Consider the following 16,469-nt stretch of genomic DNA (forward strand, 5'->3'; position numbering starts at 1 on the left):
TTGTTGTTCCAGTTGGCCATCTAAGCTGCATAAGCATCGTCTCTATTCCGGTAGGACTCGAAACTGTTACCAGGGAACCCATTGACTTGTCGATGACAGTCATTCCATGAATTGTATATGCCGGGTTGACGTCCAACGAACACTACATAATACTTGCGAGCAGAAGAACCGGCCATGGCGGCGAAGGCTAGCGACAGAACTTGGATAGATTATTGGCTTCAAAGCTTGTTTATGAAACCATGTGAACTGCTTCAATTTGAAATGCGTGAATCGAGTTTTATCTATATTGCCACAACCAACTAAAAAACAAAAGTATTTAAGTTTCATTATTAGACCCTGTGAACCCATCAACTCCGGTGCAGAGAAAACAAATATTTTATTATTAAACAGGATATGCAAACCCTGCAATTGTTGGAAGAGGGACACGTGTATGTGTAGGGTTACTTTACTAGGTCTGCTTTATCTGGAAACACAGCGGACGAATGATTGACAACGATTACACAACTTTAATAAAACGCGTTCCCTTCTAATGGAAGCTATTATGGATACTCATTCGGTTTTATAATGGGAAAATAATAGTAAATTAATGGTATATAAAACAATCATGGAGATAATTTGTACAATGGTTACAACATTCAACACCCCATTTTTCACTTTTTACACTCCACATCATATGTTCTCTCTTCCATCTAATAGAGTTAATTTTTTTTATTAGTAGTTTTTTTTTACATCAGAAAGATAAATTGCACCCGCTAGAAATCGATTCGTGGACCTTCCCCTACCCAACTCATATGTCCCCCAGCTCTTGCCACTTGAGCTATTCTTAATAATTTATTTGAAATTTATTTTGGGTGATAAAAAGGTTAGTGTTGGGATTCATTTCACTAAAAAGATGTTTAGAGCTACTAATAAGAGTGTATTGGAGGCTAAATAAAAAATCTAGAAGGAAAAATATCGTTTTTTCTGTGTCCAAATCAAATAAACCAAGTCTCTATTTATAGACAAACAAAAATGTTGAATTTTGGTGAAAAAAAAATAAAAAAAAAATAAAAAGAAAATTAATTTAATTTACAATGAAATAAATGACCGCAAATAATTAGGAAGAAATTCGAATCCTAACTATGAACATTCGAACTCTAACTATATTATATTAAGTGACCCTCACCACTTTGAACCCTAAATATGAAGATTCGATCTCTGAAAGGCGCAAGATATGAACTTGGAACCCTAACTATGAAGATTTGATCTCCTGAACGCGTAAGATATGAACTTTGAACTATAATTATGCATATTCTATCTCCTAAAGGCGTAAGATCACCACTTGGAACCCTAACTATGAAGATTCGATCTCTGAAATGCGTAAGATCACCACTTGGAACCCTAACTATGAAGATTCGATCTCTGAAGGCGTAAGATATGAACTTGGAACCCTAACTATGAAGATTCGATCTCTGAAAGGCGTAAGATCACCACTTTGAACCCTAACTATGAAGATTCGATCTCTGAAAGGCGTAAGATATGAACTTTGAACCCTAACTATGCAGATTCGATCTCCTGAAGGCGTAAGATCACCACTTTGAACCCTAACTATGAAGATTAGATCTCTGAAAGGCGTAAGATATGAACTTAGAACCCTAACTATGAAGATTCGATCTCTGAAATGCGTAAGATCACCACTTGGAACCCTAACTATGAAGATTCGATCTACTTAAGGCGTAAGATCACTAGTTGAAAACCCTAACTATGCAGATTCGATCTCCTGAAGGCGTAAGATCACCACTTTGAACCCTAACTATGAAGATTCGATCTCTGAAAGACGTAAGACATAAATTACTAAAATATATCATAAATACACCACTAAATTTGGACAATATCATTATTATATATTAAAACAATAAAAAAATTTAAAAATAAAATTAACATAAATTACATCAAATTTCGTATTTAATGTTAGTGCTTGCCTAAAAAAATAAAAAAATACATATTTGTAAGGTTTATAGAAAAATATGTACTTCTTTAAAGGTTTGTTAAGTTTAAATATTTACTTTTGTAGAGCCTCAATATTATACAATTCAAAAAATTACTAAAAAATATATATTTCTATACATTCTACGTATTTAATTTCATATTTAATACTCACATTAAAAAAAAACTTTTTTACGTAATTAGGTTCCACGTAATTACGAAACTAGATTATAGAAAAATAAATATAACAAATTAGTCCATCACAAATGATTCATTACATAGTGGTGTCAATATTGACAACCAAATCCATGGAACACACAGAGTTCTGCAACACATTCACCACTGTGATTCACAAAAAGGTGACCCCAACCCCAACCATTACATATCTGGTTAAACTATACAATATATACTTCAAAATCATTATGCTGCGTACTGCATGTATATGAACTTTTATATCAGCGAACTTGTATATCAACACACCAAAAAATTAATATCCAACCCCTGGTGAATTTTGCATTCATGTGCCCTTCTATGTTAGCAGTCCATAAAATGTGATTCTCCAATATCTAAGGTAGACTTCAGACTTCAGCGTTTAGGTAGTGTTTGCCAAAACACATTTGCCTTTTCGTCAACAGACCTTCGAATGGCATTATGCTCTCCACTTATCAAGCTAATCGCTGTCTTCATACGAACAGTATCGTCATCGATCTGTCAAACATGAATCAATTTCCTTGCAGGTTAATGAGTTAAATTATGTAGCGTACTGTTTAAATTACAGACCAAATTTGCAGGGACTCACCATGCCTTTCTGATTGGGTTGAAACCCAACCTCCATCTCTAACCAACTAAGCACCCACAAAGCAGAATTATCACTGCACATTGCAAAGTGACATGTCTAAGTGTATAGATTACCAATCGAGCTGTAATGATTATTTCAAAATTACATATGAACATAGATGTTGCTAACCTCTTTCCAGTATTGGGAATTCCCCTTGCTTCCTTGAATTGCCATGATGGGTAATTAATGATTCCCTTAAAAAATCACTTGCATGATCCTTTGAGTTTGCCAGCATATCAAAAAGCACCTCACGCTGTTACAAATAAAATGAATGCCATAAGGTGGAGATCAAACATATATAGGCTAAGTGTTGTAGCTTAAGAGGGAGGGTTCATACCAGTGTATTAATTGTTCCATATCTTCCAGCGATGTCTTCAACATTCAGATGGGAATCAAATTGGTACACAACATGTTGTTCTATGTTGATCACCATTAGGAACCAATGACAGACATCATTCATGATGGGAATGTAAACCTATTCAACACAAATCAATGTAAATAAATAAATCCAACACTATGACTGCACAGGACAAATCAGATACAATAGGAGATGGTTGGAACTTACATATTTAAGTGTGTCATATGGCAATATCCAGGGTGTGGAATATTTCAAACACAACTCATCACTAGTTTTACCGAGGCTGACATCCACCTGCCAAAGGTAAGTCAAATATCAGCATTGAGCAAACAATTAAAGTGACCCAAATACAGTAATACCACAAACGTACCGCAAATGAAGGAGGTAAACACCAAACAGTCTCATCAAGCGAATCACTTTGGGAGTAAGTTATCTTCATGGTGATAAGTGTCATGATCTAAACAAAATTAAATTCTTCAGGAAAACAAAGATAAATATTGCAGTGATTAATGTACAGATAGGTTGCACAGATGATATAATCACCCATTCAGTGACGGGGCATCCAGACATTAAAGAGTCAAAGTCCTTTCTTGCTACAACTGTAGTACCCATTCGAAGCAATGGTTCCCTGGTTAAAGATACACAACATATGAAACTGCAGCTGAACAGATACAATAGGTCCTTACGAAACTTTCCACCATTACCAAACAATCATTTGTACTCTACTTACTCAATATCTTTATCAGGATGGAATAAATATGCAGACATTTGCAGTTGAGACTTGGACAACAACATCTCAGGTTTAGGTCTGAATTTAGTCAGCACGCTCTGAAATTGAAAAAATATTAATTTAGGAACTGCAACAATGTTTTGATTCCAAATTTAACAACTACAATAATACATACCTGTGGCAATATTTGTCCTGTTCGAATCCGAACGGATGACGTTTTAGTCTTCTGAGCTCCGCCCGAAGCTTTGGAGTTTTTTTCTTTAGTGGAAGGACCAACACTTGCATCAAGTTTACGGACCTTCGAAGATGTTGTTATGGAGGGTGGAGTTGGGAACGAGTTCTTCAGCGGTTGTGATTCTTCTTTCCTACGAAATGCTCCAATCGGTCCCTAACACAAAACACAAATATGTTTAAACACACATATTCATTATGAGGTCAATTCCATTCTTTAATAAATTAGATGGAAAATACCAGAGTTGAGCCAACAGTGTGCAAATTCCTTTGAAACCTAGGATTGATGGTGGGTTTTGGTTGCTCATTTTGTGAAGGGATACAATTACCCATTCCACCAGAGGGCTGTGCAGTAGGATAATTAGGACATTTTTCATCATCAGAAACATCTGTATCAACATTTATGACATCATCTTGCAGAATCTTAAGTGCAGCCTTCTTATTTCCTGCTTTTTGGGTCTTACAAGTTCCCTTTACACTTCTATCAGTAGACAAGACATATTTTTTCCCTAGTCTTGAACTATCGCTAGCAATCATATACTTCTCCACCCTTTCAAGCTTATTGTTCATTTCAGTTTGTACATTCTGCACCTGATTTACACGACTATCCAGATCCTACAAACCATTACAACAAACAGCCCCCAACACCAAACACAAAAAAAACTATAATACAATTATGGTACCATATTACCTTGTACAAGCCCATCGCTTGATTTACGGTACTGGCTAGTGCTAGCAAAGCAACGTTAACACCCTTCACCTCGTTAGCTATTACACTAGCATTAAACTTTTCAGCAGCAACACTTCCCTCTTCCGTTTGTTTCTGGGTCTTGGTCACTAAGCTGCTGGACAAAGTATACATGTATTTCAACACAATACATATCTGAATGATAATGGAATCACATACGCATAAGTCTCTCAAAATAATACCTTGGTGGACTTTCGTCCAACAGAGTGTTCATGCTTGCTTCTTCCAGTACTTTTTCTCCAAATTTGCCGGATCCCTCCATGGTTTCAACCACAGTAATGAAATAGAACGGTGGATCCAACTAGTATCCAAGGTGAAATGCGATTCTCGATGAAACCATGACAGACAAGTTGGAACCAAGGCAATAGTTGGGGACCACTGTACAACTTTAACTTGTTTATATTTATATAATAACAAAATTTAATTATCGAGATACAAAAAATTCAAAATAACTACTTACTTCAGTAATTAAACGCAGTCCAACCCAATTACGGAGATGGATCCTCAGGCATGCCTTTCATCACAAATTCTTCAACAGGGAAGGCATGTTTCCTTCTTCAAAACTACCATTAGTAGCGAAGACAGGGCAAAGAACTTTCAGTGACACCCAAAATCGAGTACCGTGAAGAGAACCCCAAATTGTAAGACAAACTCAATTTTCCTACGAATTGTACAATGGGGGAAAGGAAAGGCATGAGGTGGGGAAACCCACTGTAACAAAAGTATTGGCTCCAAGAAAAATTAGGATTTTTCAAACAAACCTATTCAAAACAACTAGATCTGAATCGCACAAAAGGAAAATGAATTGAACATGGTCTCAATGAAGAAGCTCCTATCAACTTCAATCTATCATGCCTATCATACAACACAGATGAATCCTAATCTGGACGGACAAAGCCGATGAGGTTTGGGGGTAAAAGCGACCAACGGAACGATTTCAATGAGGGTATTTACGAGATTGAAAGGGGGAAAATTGAATGAGGGTAGTTTTGAGATTGAACATATTGTGGGCCCATAACTTAGTAATAAACCATTTACTGTAACTTATTTTTAAAATGGATCTACTGTTTGGAATTACAGGTTGGTGCCATGTACGTACCTTCCTTTTTCTTGTTACGAATATTGTCTGAACCAAGAAAATAAAAATTCCTTTGCAACGAAGAAAAATGGGGTTAGCTAGGTTGCTTCATGTGATTAAGTACTCACAAAGTAATATCCACAAAGAAATTTTCACGTAGCTTGCAATTACAGTGAATCAGTGATCATGTCATGTGCATGTCCCGCTAATCTGCATGCACACCCTCAGCAATTGGATCAATCATGTGAATTGTCGATTCAACTTTTTACTGAACAAAGGGAAAAGAGGAAAGGGACAAGAAGTCACAAGGCAAATTACAGGTTTGGGGCACATGCATTTTCATCATGGGATTGGGTTGGGTGCAAGTGTGCAACACAATGCAGCATTGCATACCTTGTGATTGGCCAAACCACCAAGGACCACAATAGCATATGTGTCAACCTAATATGCATTGAATGAATTGAAGTTAGTCAATAATCTCCTGGACCTTCATCCCATTATTTTTTTCATATCATTAAAGATAGTCGGATATACAAATAGTGTAAGCATTCAATAGATATTATATTTTCTCTCTATTTATCTCATTTAGCAAATATTACATTTAGGATTAATGGTATTAGTCCCTGAATTTGCAAGCGAGTTTGACTTTAGTCATTTCACGAAAAAATGACGTTTAGTGATGATAAAAAACAACCAGTACTTATATATAACAATGGTTGTCACTCTAAGGATTTACCATGCGAGTACCCTTTGGATCTCGACATTTGCTATTATTGCTGATATCACCAAAGGCACGTTATGATTTATCTCAAAACTCTATTCTCTTCTTGATTGAATATGATGGTTGCAAACTTTTTCGAACGTTGAGTTTGGTAAATAGATTTTACCAACACGTTCTTGTACTTCTTCTGTGCCTTTCTCAAGCATCCTCCTCCAAAAAATTTGACAATAATGAAGAATTCACATTCCAAGAGTTCTGTTGAGGAATTTTCGCCAAATCCTCGTCAATAGCTAGACGTTCCTTCCTCTGCTCCTGGTCGTCAACAATGTTATTATCTTCAAATGATTGTTGAAATTTTAGTGAATCGTTGAATTAACCGGATGAAGAGCTAATTCCAACTATTGATCGTCTTATATGGTAAAGATTTAAACCATAACCAAGCTTTCCCGCTAATTGGTTGGATGCTTTGATGAAGATTTATCTGTGTGCTCAACAGGATCTTCTTCGCTGAAGAAGTGTTCGATATTGAATTTCTTAAACTAGTTTGTCGACAAAGGTATACTTTGTATCTCATCCTAGAGAGGGAATATGGTGTCAAATTGTGAACAATATGATAAAGGACGTTCTCCATCACCTCATTAAAGTATTCATAGAAACGCTTTTAACTTTCCATTTTGGTTAATGATGTTGCTTTCATCAATTCCAAAAACAGGAGAATAGTCATTTTTCTCCCACAGGGGACAACAAGTGTTCTTCTTGAAATGAGATTTGCTTAGACGTCCTTGTTGCCAGTGGTGGTGCAAGGCCGTGAAAGGCTTAACTTGCATGGCGAGGTTGCGTTGACACGACGGGGTGTATACATGTAGAAGACGTACACTCTGATGCTCAAGTGAGTGTGTGAGCAAATAGAGAATATAGAGTCTAAGAAGAACTCTGAGTTTTCTATAATGAGCAATGTGTCTATAAATGAATGACACACTTGTATTTATAGGTTCGAAGTATGTCGTAACCATATCCACAAGACATTAGGAAGCCTTATAGAAAAGCAGCCTTGTAGTAAGGCTTCCAAGAACACAGTTGTTTATGGGAAACCTTGTATAAGTGTATCGCCATGCGGCCAATTGGCCTTAGCTATGACAACTTGATGTTTCTTAAGTAAGTTATCTCGTCCATCTCTATCGTAATCATTTAATTGTGAATCTTTTTAGGTTGGTTGAGATGCTATTAGGTATTTTAAGCCGGTCATAACAAAGAGATAGAGGAAAAAAATGTCTCATAATGTGTATACACTATTTTGTGGTACACATATCATTGTTATTTGGATGGGAGAGAAGTAACGAGTGTAGAAATGAGTAGAAAAAAATAGAAGAAGGAAAAATAAAATATATCTATGATCACTTAGATAGAAAACTACTATATAATTAAAATTAAGGGAATAAATGAAGCTTCTTTCCTGAAAAAGACTATATTGCACGACACTAATTTCATCTCAGTTTTTCTCAAAATCGTGCTTTAAATTTGTCGTGTGACTAAAGAGTTCTCTTTTTTCATTGCTCATTTATTTAAATGAAAAAAGAGGTGTTAGATGGCACAACAAAACCATAGCACCAAATCCACAAAATAACACATGCCTGATTATAATTGGCAGACTTTATGCAGAAGAAAAGTGTGACGAATCAAAGGCTAGGAAAGACAGTTTAGTCTCGTACCAAGAATCATTCTCAATGGAAAATTATGTGATGGAATATAACTAATATAATCAAGTATTGTTGATACTCATAGAAGGCAGGTCACCGCTAATATCCGGGACCAGGTCTCTGTGGAACTTCTGCCACACAGGCACCTATCAATGGCCGAAATAACTAATTCTAAGTAGACAGCGTTCAGCATAATAGTACTATATTGCCCGTTTCATGCTTAATTTGTAGGACAAATACACTAGAAGCTTTTATACACTAGAAGCTTTTCTTCCTTTTTCACAGTTGGACAACAGTAGTTGTTATTTATAACTACTGAATTTGAAAACATATTTATCAACTTGAAGAAATAAATGAAAAACTAATCAAGTCTGTGTTTGGATATGAAAATATCTCCATTACTATATTAATCAAGTCTGTCTTTGAGGAGGAGGATGCTGCATTGCTGCTACTTTTGGTGATGATCTCGCTCTTGATTTTTCCCCTCTGAGGCCCCGTCTGTGTGGTCGGCCTAAGAAATTTAAAGAGGCTAAGATCAACGTGGGGGGGTCTCGGCGGTCTAGGGGTCGTCCGCGTAAATCTGAGAGCCTGATGATCGCATCTGTGCCAGCACCGCCTAGTCCTCCTGCTCTTTCGGGTCCTTATTTCACGCGAGCAAAGAAGGCTTGGTGTCTTGCTCAGTTTCCAGGCATGACTTTCCCCGGTAGTGATGAAGACGCCATTAAAGGGTTGGCCGAAGTACTTAAAGAGAATTTTCCTCTTAGGTGCTAGGCTGGTTGTGTTTTTAGCTTGGGTGGTTGTTCTCTCCATTGGTTGTCTTGGTGTTTTTCCCCTTCTTTGTGGGTTGTTTTCCCTTTCATCTAATGAATAAAATCTCTTTTGCTCTAAAAAAAAATATTAATTGGATGTCAGAATTCACTTTCCTCAAATAATTAGGCCCAGTTTGGAAGAGCTTATTTGAGCTTATCTGACAGCATAAGCTCTTATGCCAGTGTTTGGGAGAGCTTATGCAAACAGCTTATGGTCTGCCATAAGCTATTTTCAGCTTATTTTCATAAGCTACTCAGGATAGCTTATGAAAAACAGCTTATGCTTATACACAGCTTATTTTTAATTTATTTCAATAAATTTTTAAAAATAGCTTATGAATAAGCGCTTATGTCATAAGCGCTTATGACCATAAGCGCTTAATTAAGCTGTTTATCCAAACGGGGCCTTAATCCTGGAAGGAACTTTTTGCTTTTATTGAGTTGACGTCGGAATGAAATTTACATACAAACACAACCTTAATAATTTATTCTTAAGAAGTTTATAGTAGTAGAGGTATATTAAGTATTTTTTGAAACCGAGGTAAATTAAGTAGCATTGGCCTTAAACTAAAGTTTTTTCTACTATCTGTCCCATTATAAATTAGATGTACTGAATCTGTAGTACTACATGAATGCAAAAAATTTGTTCATTGATGCTTGTAGTTGTTCTTCGGGTTGAGGAGATTTTATTTCCCCATAAATCCAATTCATAAATCAATCAATAGACAGAGATACATCAGCAATCAAAAGAGAACCAATCTCTGGAGAATAATCTTCAATTCATGACTCTACTAGAAATACTAACTTACCTAATCTTAGAACAAACATTAACTGAAAAGACTCAATTGGGTTGGGGGTTTGTGTTTTAGTTTTTCATATTAATATTAATTAAAACACAATTTTCTTTGAACGTTAAAACACAAATTAATTAGTGATTAGACTTGAATAAATAGTGTAAAAAAAGACATGAATAAATAGTGATGTTAGTTTCCCAACAATTTGGGACGGTTATCTTGAACAAATATTTTCTTTTGAAATTATTTGGCTTAAAGGGTCCAAAGGCCCCTAAGATTACAAAGAGAATCAAATCCATGACCTAGAAAAATTTTGCATCAAATTGGGTCCCTAGAATTTTTTTTTAATTCAATTAAGGCCAAAGTGTGCCAGAGCTCAATTTTGTCCTAGTCAGTAATGTCACATGTCTTTTTAATTTTTTTTTTAATTAGAAAAAGTATTAAATTTTAGTTTTTAATTCCAACTCATATATTTAAGCAGAAATAAAAAAAAACTTAATAAAATCCTAAATTTAAATAAAAACCTAATCTAATAATCCCTAACCTAAATAAAAACATAATCTAATGATCACAAATCCCTAATCTTACCTATTCATCTCAAATTGAACCCTATCCATCCTCATCCCCAAATTGTACCCTATGAGAAGAACATAAGGAAGGAACAGAAGGAGAAGAACCAGATCTCTGTCTCCTCTCAGAAACACGCATTTACAATGGACAGAGACTGGAAGAACCAACAAAATCGAGGGAGAAGAAGAAGATGAGGAAGAGGAGAATGTGGGTGATGAAGTGGGTTTCGAGAAAACTCATTCAGCTTCAGCTTCTTCTTCGAGGTGTTCTTCAGCTGGGAGAAGCTCAAAGAGGTGGGTTTTCTTGAAGGATTTTCTCAGGAGTAAAAGTGAAGGAAGGAGCAACAACAAGTTATGGTCCACCATTTCATTCTCCCCCACAAAAAAAAGAGCACAATCAGAGGAGTTGAGGAAGAAGACGTTTTTGCCTTATAGACATGGTTTGCTTGGGTGCTTGGGATTTACTTCCAAGAGTTATGGTGAGGTGAGGTTGAGTTCAAATTTGCATGTGGATTGGGGGTGGTAGGGCTCTGGTTGTCTGGGTTTGTTGGGTGGGTGTGGGTGGGGGTGGGAAAGAAGAAGAAGAAGAAGAATGAGTTTTTTTGGAGTTGTTAATTTCTGGTTGGGGTTTGATGTTTTTTGTTATTATTAGATTAGGTAATTATTTAGTTAAGGGATTTTATTTAAATTAGGGATTTATTAAGTTTTTTAATTTTTTTCTACTTAAGTAAATGAGTTGGAATTAAATTTTTTTTTATAATGTTTTAATTAAAAAATAATTTAAAAAGCCACGTGGTAAAAGTGACTAGGACAAAATTGAGCTGTGGCAACATTTGGCCTTAATTGAATTAAAAAAAAATTCTTAGGGACCCAATTTGATGTAAAATTTTTCTAGGTCCTGGATTTGATTCCCTTTGTAATTTCAGGGGCCTTTGGACCCTTTAAGCCAAATTATTTTGAACAAGTAAAATATGGTGTGAAGAGTAACGACCACGGACTGAGTATAAAAGGTTCATGCAGCCCTATTCTTCTGCCCCACATTGAGGGGGTCCATTTTCTTGTTGGTGATGGCACCGATTTGGTCCACTCTGTGTACGGTCAAACTCCACCGATAGAGAGAACAAGTGGAAAGAACCAACAACAAAACAAAAATAACCCATCTCCTCCCTCCATTGTCTTCTTTCCCTAAAATCTCAAAGGCTAAAATTAATTCACAAATGACTTCAGTTTTTCTTTTTTTTTGAAATTTGTTGACATCCTGAAAATAGTTTTTATTTCCTAATTGATTGTTAGGTTTACAAGGAGTAAAAAATTAATTAATTATATCTATATACCAAATTTTTTTTTTGACAACTCTATATACCAAATGTTTATACTTTATACTAACATTTTGTGGAGTTCAAAAAAAAGTACTAACATCTTGTGGCGCATCTAAAGGGGTGGGTTAATTGGCTGTAAATTACTTTCAAAAATTTATTTTGTAAATTCTTAATCGTGTACTTTTGTTTTGGAAAACAAATAATTCAAATTAAAATTTGAAGTAAGTAAATGATTGAGGGTATTATCTTTTACTTTGAATTTCAAAAATTGAATGTTAAACATTTTCTTAATAAGATAAATATTTTTAGATAAATGAAATATTTTGGGATTCATCTTTTGAAAACTAGATTATAAGTTTTATCTAAAGGAGATAAAAATTGTTGAAATAAGATATGTGATTTTGAGAATGAAAAATCTAACTTCATTTGAAATTAAGTATTTTATAGATTTAAATTATTGTATTAAACAGAAAATGTAAATTTTTTATTTAAGAAATTAAACTATTTGTCATAAAATGATAACTTTGGTTGAGATTGGAAGATTCATGAATAAACTATGGAGGGTTGTAGTTTATCATTTCGATATTTTGTAAATTTCTTGACCCTTAAAAGCTTTGTTATAAATATTATTTTTATAATTATTAGGTTCGTTGCTATGCCTATAGTATACTTACTAGGTTGGTATTTTTTTATTAGTGAGAATTGAAAAACGGGAGAAAGGGCAAAACGGAATATAAGTTATTTGATTCCTAAAAGGCTAAAAGGACTTAGGAGAGTTTGAATATTCCTCATCTATTCCTAAAATCAAAACCACAATCTTAAGCACAAAACACAACAAATAAACAATCAATCACAACCCAAGGCAAATCTCCCACCCTTCATCACCACACCACAAATCTCTCTCTCTCTCCTTTATTATCATCATCTATAAAAATCAAAACCCTGCTCCTCGGGAGTTGGGTTTGGTACCCCACCTATTGGGTTTCCCACCCCACTTTATTCAATACGAGATTTAAAGTTCCGTATTCAATACGAAATTTAATATTCCGTATTTTTTTAATATGCAATGAATGGTTGAAAATGTGCCACATATGCTCAAATACAGTACGGTTTTTTAAGTTTCGTATTATTCATATTAAATACGGAACTTTAAATCCCGTATTAAATAAAGTGGGATGGGAAACCCAATAGGTGGGGTACCAAACCTAATTCCCCTGCTCCTCCCACATCACCACACCAACCCCTCTTCCCTCCAGATTCATTCTCCCCAATTTCCCATCTGGGTTTCTTCCCGAAATTTCCACCTTTTTCCTTCCCAACAGAACACGAAAACAGAGGAAACCCCATTAGAATAAGAACAACAGAGAAGAAGGAGAAAGAGGGGTTTTGTTTTTATTGTTAGTTTTTTCGTTCTGGGTTAAAACCCGGGTTGAAGCATTGCAGAAATCACGGCTATTCAAGGGGTTCGTTGGTCTCTCACTGAGACCAACCCTTCGCCGCACGGCGGGCGTGGTGCCTTACCTTCTGAAGGTGGCAGCCCCTCCGACCTCCTCTTCCTCGCCGGCGGTGGCGGCACTTCCTCCTAATTCCTCTTCTCATTCTAATAGTATTACGAACAATACCCTTTTTACTTCCACAAAATTCACTTTCAGAAAAACTCTTTCTCCTTCTACTTCTTTTCCATTGTTATTGTTGGTAGCTTTTGCTGTTGCTGTTGTTGTTGGATTTGGTGTGAGAAACTATTGAAAATATGTTGAGCATTAAGAGGGTTCCCACGGTGGTTTCCAATTATCAGAAAGATGAGGCAGGGGAAGCTGATGCCCCTGTCGGAGGTTGTGGTCGGAATTGCCTCAAGAGTTGTTGCATTCAAGGTAATTTCATTCATACATTTGAATATGTGTTTTTTTTTTTCTGGTTTGCATGATGTGTGATGTGTTTTTGGTTGTGTTGTCTCATTGAATTTTTGGGATACAGGTGCTAGGCTTCCTTTGTATGCCTTCAAAAGGGATGACAATGTTGGAGAGAAGGACATGCCCCTGATTGCATGCAAGGAGCGACCTGTGGCCTTTCTGGACTCACTTGTTCTTGGGGAGGTATGAATGGAACTTTGTTGATAGAGGGTGATTAGCAAAATTTGTTTTTTTTTCCTTGTTCTTTAGTTTTGTCATCATATGGTATGTGTTGATTGAGTTTTAATTTTTGATGGTGTAGTGGGAAGATCGCATGCAGAGAGGGCTTTTCCGTTATGATGTTACACTCTGTGAAACCAAGGTCTGATTTGTCTCCAATTTATGTTTATTCTAGTTTTTATTTGTGTTTTAGTTTCTGGGGATGCATTGTTGATTGTTGCATGCATGGATGTTGTCAGTGGAGTTGGTTTCATGTGTTTGTGCTTTTTTGGTGTAGGTGATTCCGGGTGAGTATGGTTTCATTGCCCAGCTGAACGAGGGTCGCCACCTGAAGAAGAGACCTACCGAGTTCCGAGTTGACAAGGTCCTCCAGCCCTTTGATGAAACCAAATTCAACTTTACTAAAGTTGGGCAAGAAGAGGTCCTGTTTCAATTTGAGGCTAGCTGTGATGAGGAAGTCCAATTCTATCCAAATGCCCCAATTGATGTTGAGAATTCTCCTAGTTTTGTTGCCATCAATGTTAGTATCTAATCTTTATTTTAAGATTTATGCATGTTTTTGGATAACGGTGGACAGTCACGTGATTTGTCCCACTGTAGCTTTCCACTGTGTATTCGAACATGCACTTTGCTCTTGAGTGTTCAGTAGTGTATATGTCTATCTGATCGATGATGTTTGTTTATGTCTCTCTTAACAGGTCAGTCCTATTGAATATGGGCATGTGTTGCTGATTCCTCGTATTTTCGAGTGTTTGCCTCAAAGGATTGACCATGCGAGCTTCTTGCTTGCACTTCACATGGCAGCTGAAGCAGCAAATCCATATTTTCGATTGGGTTATAACAGCTTGGGTGCATTTGCCACCATTAACCACCTTCACTTTCAGGTACTCAATCCGAACAACTTGAGATTAGATCACCTTATTGGTCATGTTGATCATTGGCTTATTGCATTCCTTATCTAGTGTCACAGCCATAAACAAAATGCTGATTTTGTGATTTTGACCATTTCAGGCATATTATCTGGCTCTGCCTTTCCCCATTGAGAAGGCTCCTACTAAGAAAATTGCCAAATTGAATGGAGGTGTGCAAGTGTCTAAATTGTTGAACTATCCCGTCAGAGGTCTTGTGTTTGAGGGTGGTCCTATGCTAAATGATTTAGCAGAAACTGTTTCTGAAGCTTGTATCTGCCTTCAGATCAACAACATACCTCACAATGTGCTTATTTCTGATTGTGGAAGGCGAGTCTTTCTCTTACCACAGGTAAATGGTCTTAAAAATCTGTCTTTGAGAGCGCTTATGTAGGTGTTTAGAGAGCTTGTGAAAAATAGCTGATTATTAGCAGTTTTGAATTTATTGTCTTAAGCTGCGCAGATTGGTTTATGAATAAGCGTGTATACCTAACCTTTTTTGAGTTTATTTCAATAAGCTTATCAAAATATCTTATGAATAATCACTTAATTAAACTAATTACACCGAGACCAGTGTTGTAAATCACGGATTATAGCGGTAAGCCAAAAATAGCGGGTAATAGCGGAGTAGCGGTAAGCCAAAAAAAGCGCTACGTTAAGGTATAACTGTTATTTGACAACACTGACCGAGACACCCTTAATTTGTTTTAAAAATGACATTCATTAGCTGCAAAATAATAATTTTGGTTACTTGTGTCAATGCACAAACAGTGCTATGCAGAGAAACAAGCTCTTGGAGAAGTGAGTGCTGAGCTTCTTGACACCCAAGTTAACCCTGCTGTGTGGGAAATTAGTGGGCACATGGTGCTGAAGAGGAAGAAGGACTATGACGAGGCATCTGAAGCCAATGCATGGAGGCTTCTAGCTGAGGTCTCCCTCTCTGAAGAGAGGTTTCAAGAAGTCAATGCTCTTATTTTTCAAGCCATTGCATCTGTTGAGATCGATGCTGATGCCGATGCTGCTAGATCTCAATGTGTAGATGAAGTTGACGCAGTTAGCTCCTCAAGCACTCAGGCAGCTATGGTGGCTGTTTCACAAAAATGCCTTGTTCTTCAGTAACAAACAAGGCTTTGGTGAATAAATTTCGTAGTGTGATTCCTCACTAAAGAACTATTCTGCTTAAGTGTGTTTCAGTTCTAGTCTTGTGCCTTCTATGGTGGCAGTTCCTTAAGTTTGAAGTATTATGTTTGCTTTAAGGACTTGAAAAAACATAAGTGGCTTATGTTTGTTTTCTGCTGTCTGTTTGTGGTGCTTGATTATGCTTCATGGTCTACGTAAAATACCATGTAATAAGTGCTCTTCTGAGCTTATTGACTGGTTAGGTATATGTGGATGAACATTGTTGTTCAGGTGAACATGTAGCAATTTTTATGCTAGTGCTTAATGGTTCTTGATCTGTAGGTTTTACCTTTTGAATTATCTATACGGATCTGCATAAAAGATCTTTAATCTGTTGGTATCAACAGGGTTGGAAAGGAAGTTTCATGGGAAATTCATGGGAAAGAAAAAGTAGTA

General features: G+C 36.3%; 2 protein-coding genes across 7 annotated transcripts; one reads left to right on the forward strand and one right to left on the reverse strand.

The window, feature by feature from the left end:
- Positions 1 to 2,193: 2,193 nt before the first annotated feature.
- LOC130726581 (uncharacterized) lies at positions 2,194 to 5,816 on the reverse strand. Of its 6 annotated transcripts, XM_057577878.1 has the most exons (14): positions 5,632 to 5,816; positions 5,331 to 5,531; positions 5,053 to 5,248; positions 4,814 to 4,967; positions 4,363 to 4,737; positions 4,067 to 4,279; positions 3,892 to 3,989; positions 3,705 to 3,789; positions 3,532 to 3,618; positions 3,369 to 3,455; positions 3,141 to 3,278; positions 2,933 to 3,056; positions 2,765 to 2,837; positions 2,194 to 2,673 (listed from the first exon to the last, which is right to left on the reverse strand). In XM_057577878.1, the coding sequence occupies exons 3-13, from the start codon at positions 5,130 to 5,132 to the stop codon at positions 2,803 to 2,805; spliced, it is 1,476 nt and encodes a 491-aa protein (XP_057433861.1). In that variant the 5' UTR covers positions 5,133 to 5,248; positions 5,331 to 5,531; positions 5,632 to 5,816; the 3' UTR covers positions 2,194 to 2,673; positions 2,765 to 2,802. The 6 variants fall into 6 exon arrangements, with proteins under 6 accessions (XP_057433861.1, XP_057433860.1, XP_057433862.1 ...); XM_057577877.1 differs by having other exon boundaries at positions 5,331 to 5,816; XM_057577879.1 differs by having other exon boundaries at positions 5,053 to 5,256; positions 5,331 to 5,816.
- Positions 5,817 to 12,943: 7,127 nt separating this feature from the next.
- Positions 12,944 to 16,348, forward strand: LOC130722923 (GDP-L-galactose phosphorylase 1-like). The gene is made up of 7 exons (XM_057573810.1): positions 12,944 to 13,728; positions 13,832 to 13,950; positions 14,069 to 14,128; positions 14,264 to 14,506; positions 14,685 to 14,870; positions 14,998 to 15,246; positions 15,666 to 16,348. The coding sequence occupies exons 1-7, from the start codon at positions 13,608 to 13,610 to the stop codon at positions 16,011 to 16,013; spliced, it is 1,326 nt and encodes a 441-aa protein (XP_057429793.1). The 5' UTR covers positions 12,944 to 13,607; the 3' UTR covers positions 16,014 to 16,348.
- Positions 16,349 to 16,469: the final 121 nt, after the last annotated feature.

The sequence above is a fragment of the Lotus japonicus genome, chromosome 6 (assembly GCF_012489685.1).
Source record: "Lotus japonicus ecotype B-129 chromosome 6, LjGifu_v1.2".
In the NCBI taxonomy this organism is placed as follows: domain Eukaryota; kingdom Viridiplantae; phylum Streptophyta; class Magnoliopsida; order Fabales; family Fabaceae; genus Lotus; species Lotus japonicus.